The sequence below is a fragment of the Alosa pseudoharengus genome, unplaced genomic scaffold (assembly GCF_046254945.1).
Source record: "Alosa pseudoharengus isolate Yale_2024_CS ecotype anadromous, Long Island Sound unplaced genomic scaffold, YU_APseudo_1.1 YU_APseudo_1.1_scf_13, whole genome shotgun sequence".
In the NCBI taxonomy this organism is placed as follows: domain Eukaryota; kingdom Metazoa; phylum Chordata; class Actinopteri; order Clupeiformes; family Clupeidae; genus Alosa; species Alosa pseudoharengus.
The window spans coordinates 27,372,056-27,374,546 of NW_027468598.1; the positions used below are offsets into that span (position 1 = coordinate 27,372,056).

The 2,491-nt window shown below is 46.9% G+C and overlaps 1 protein-coding gene across 1 annotated transcript in view; it reads right to left on the minus strand.

Annotated features, from left to right (window-relative positions):
• Window positions 1–1,533, minus strand: part of gmnc (geminin coiled-coil domain containing) — a 10,768-nt gene extending 9,235 nt beyond the window's left edge. Inside the window, exons 1-2 of the mRNA XM_076281748.1 lie at window positions 1,509–1,533; window positions 375–522 (exon numbers count right to left, since the gene is read on the minus strand). Of these exons, the coding sequence (XP_076137863.1) occupies window positions 375–522; window positions 1,509–1,533 (173 nt within the window). The remainder of the gene's footprint in view (window positions 1–374; window positions 523–1,508) is intronic.
• Between the last annotated feature and the right edge of the window lie 958 nt (window positions 1,534–2,491).

Here is a 2,491-nt window from a genome sequence, read left to right on the forward strand (position 1 = left end):
TGCTGGGGTTGAATTAAAGAATTGGCCGAGATCGGGTGGTTTGTGAATAGGACTAGCCCATCACTGGTGTACACACGCATGCTTGTAAAGGCTCTATCGCTGCTCTCTGTGCATGTGGGTGGAAACTCTACAGAGAAAGTCATCAGAAAGGCTTGACTTCTTCTCAGGGGGTCTCCTCGTGTCGAGTGAACTTACCACGCCCCCCCCTTTAAACCTGCGGCTATTAACTCCTCAACCCCCCTCCTCACACACACACACACACACACACACACACACACACACTCACATCGCCCTAGCCCCGCGGCCCTACCTGATCCCAGTGTGGTGATTACAGGTGGTTGCTGGTGTGTAGGTCCTGTTAGCGGGCAGCTAACAGCCGCTCCACCGCTAAGCCTCTTTTAGCAGGACAAAGGACTCCTGCTGGGGAGGCACGCTGCAGCGGCAGCCCGGCTCCCTGGCCTCCCGCCTGGGCAGAGCCGCGCCGAAGGCCCCCAGCCTGCTCCCTCCCGCCACAGCTGGGACCTGCACAGGCACAAACACAGGCTGCCCCAGGGGCGTTTTGGGCCAGGGCGGGAAAGACCTTGCACACACACACACACACACACACACACACACACACACACACACACACACACACACAGACACACACACACACACACACACACACACACACTCACACATACACTCATGAATGCATATTGGTTTCTGTGGGACAAAAGCATAGCATATGTTAGCTTGTTATCAACCTGGACATCCCTCCCACATCTACATACACACTTGGAGAACCACACACATGCGCATACACAAACACACACACAAACACACACACACACATGCGCACACACATACAGACACACACACACACACATATACACGCACGCACGCACGCACGCACGCATGTACACACACACACACACACACTCACACGCACTCACACGCACACGGACAGAGAAAGAGATTCATTCAGAGTTGATAAATCATACAGTTCCATGCAAGACACACAGAGAAAAGTCGAAGTAGAAGGTAATAAGGAGGCTACATCGGGCACGTAACTGAAGCATTCCATTCACGCAGCGTCTGCTGCAACAATTAGCTTCCACTATAATCAATGGAACTGGCTACACCAGACATGATAGTGGCGTGTACGTTCTAAAAAATTAGACTTCTAAAACTATGTTTACATGTCACGAACGGAGCACTTGGTGTAACCCTGCTGTAAGAATCGCTCTGAACATTAGACAAACACACACAGAGACACACAGACACACACACACATCAGATTTACTCCTGCTCCACATCCCCATCACTTATCAAAGCCACACACACACACATCTTTGGCAAAGTTCTCCTATTTCTTCCTCCCTCTAACACACTTCTTCATCTTTACAATGATCTGCCTTTTACCGCTTCAGTCAGCCACACACAGTCATGTGTGTGAGGAGAGGCTCACTCATTGACTGGCTGTGTTATTTATTGTAATTGCTAAGGTCAGGTGCAAGTTTACCTACCTGTGATCAGGTATGGTACCTGCATGATCAGGTGTGCGACTCGTGGTATGATGACATATGTAGTGATGGTAATTTTGATACCATAGATTTAATAGAGACCCAGTCAGACCAATAGTATGAAAAATCAGGAATAGAGTTTATTTACAATGATGCGCATCAATGGAGAGACAGCATGACTTCACCTAAAGATCCATCAGCTGCTCTAAGACAAGCTAATTCCCTCTAGAAAAGGGAATAGTTAGGGTTTAAGTATCCTTCCAGGCTGACGGGAAATGGCGTTGGTCATCCCATCTCACGTGGACTACACTGAATCAGACCCTGATTAGTGGCAGCCTGGCAATCCGGAGCAGATAGCTACTGACGCAGCCATGCAGAACAGTGAAACACTGCAAAGTCATAATATTCCTGCTTATCTCTAAACACAGTCACACAGAGATATACACAGGGACAGTACAGATATCATAAAGTCATTACATAGAATCATACTTTTAGTATCAAAGTGACCTACTAATGAGAAATGCAGAACATTAAACCACATATTGGAATATTGGACATAATGCAGAACATTAAACCATATATTGGAATATTGGACATAATGTTCTATTCCACTTTCTCTCAGTAGGAAGCATGTTTCTTGTCACATGCATGACATCACTGTCCTGTTCTTACATGTTCTTCCACATGGAAAAGGTGACTTCATTGAAATGCAGCACAGGTGAGAACACTGCAAGCACATACAGTACTGCTCAAGACATTCGTTTTTGCAGTGGAATGTGTGTGTATGCAAAAGTGTTTCTCTCTCTGTGTGTGTGTGTGTGTGTGTGTGTGTGTGTGTGTGTGTGTGTGTGTGTGTGTGTGTGTGTGTGTGTGTGTTTATATGTGTGTGTGTGCAGGTGTGTGCGTGTGTGTAATGCATGCCAACATCTAAGAAAGTAATCTTTGATGGGTGTCATGTCTCAGCCTATATGGACTGAAAACACTGA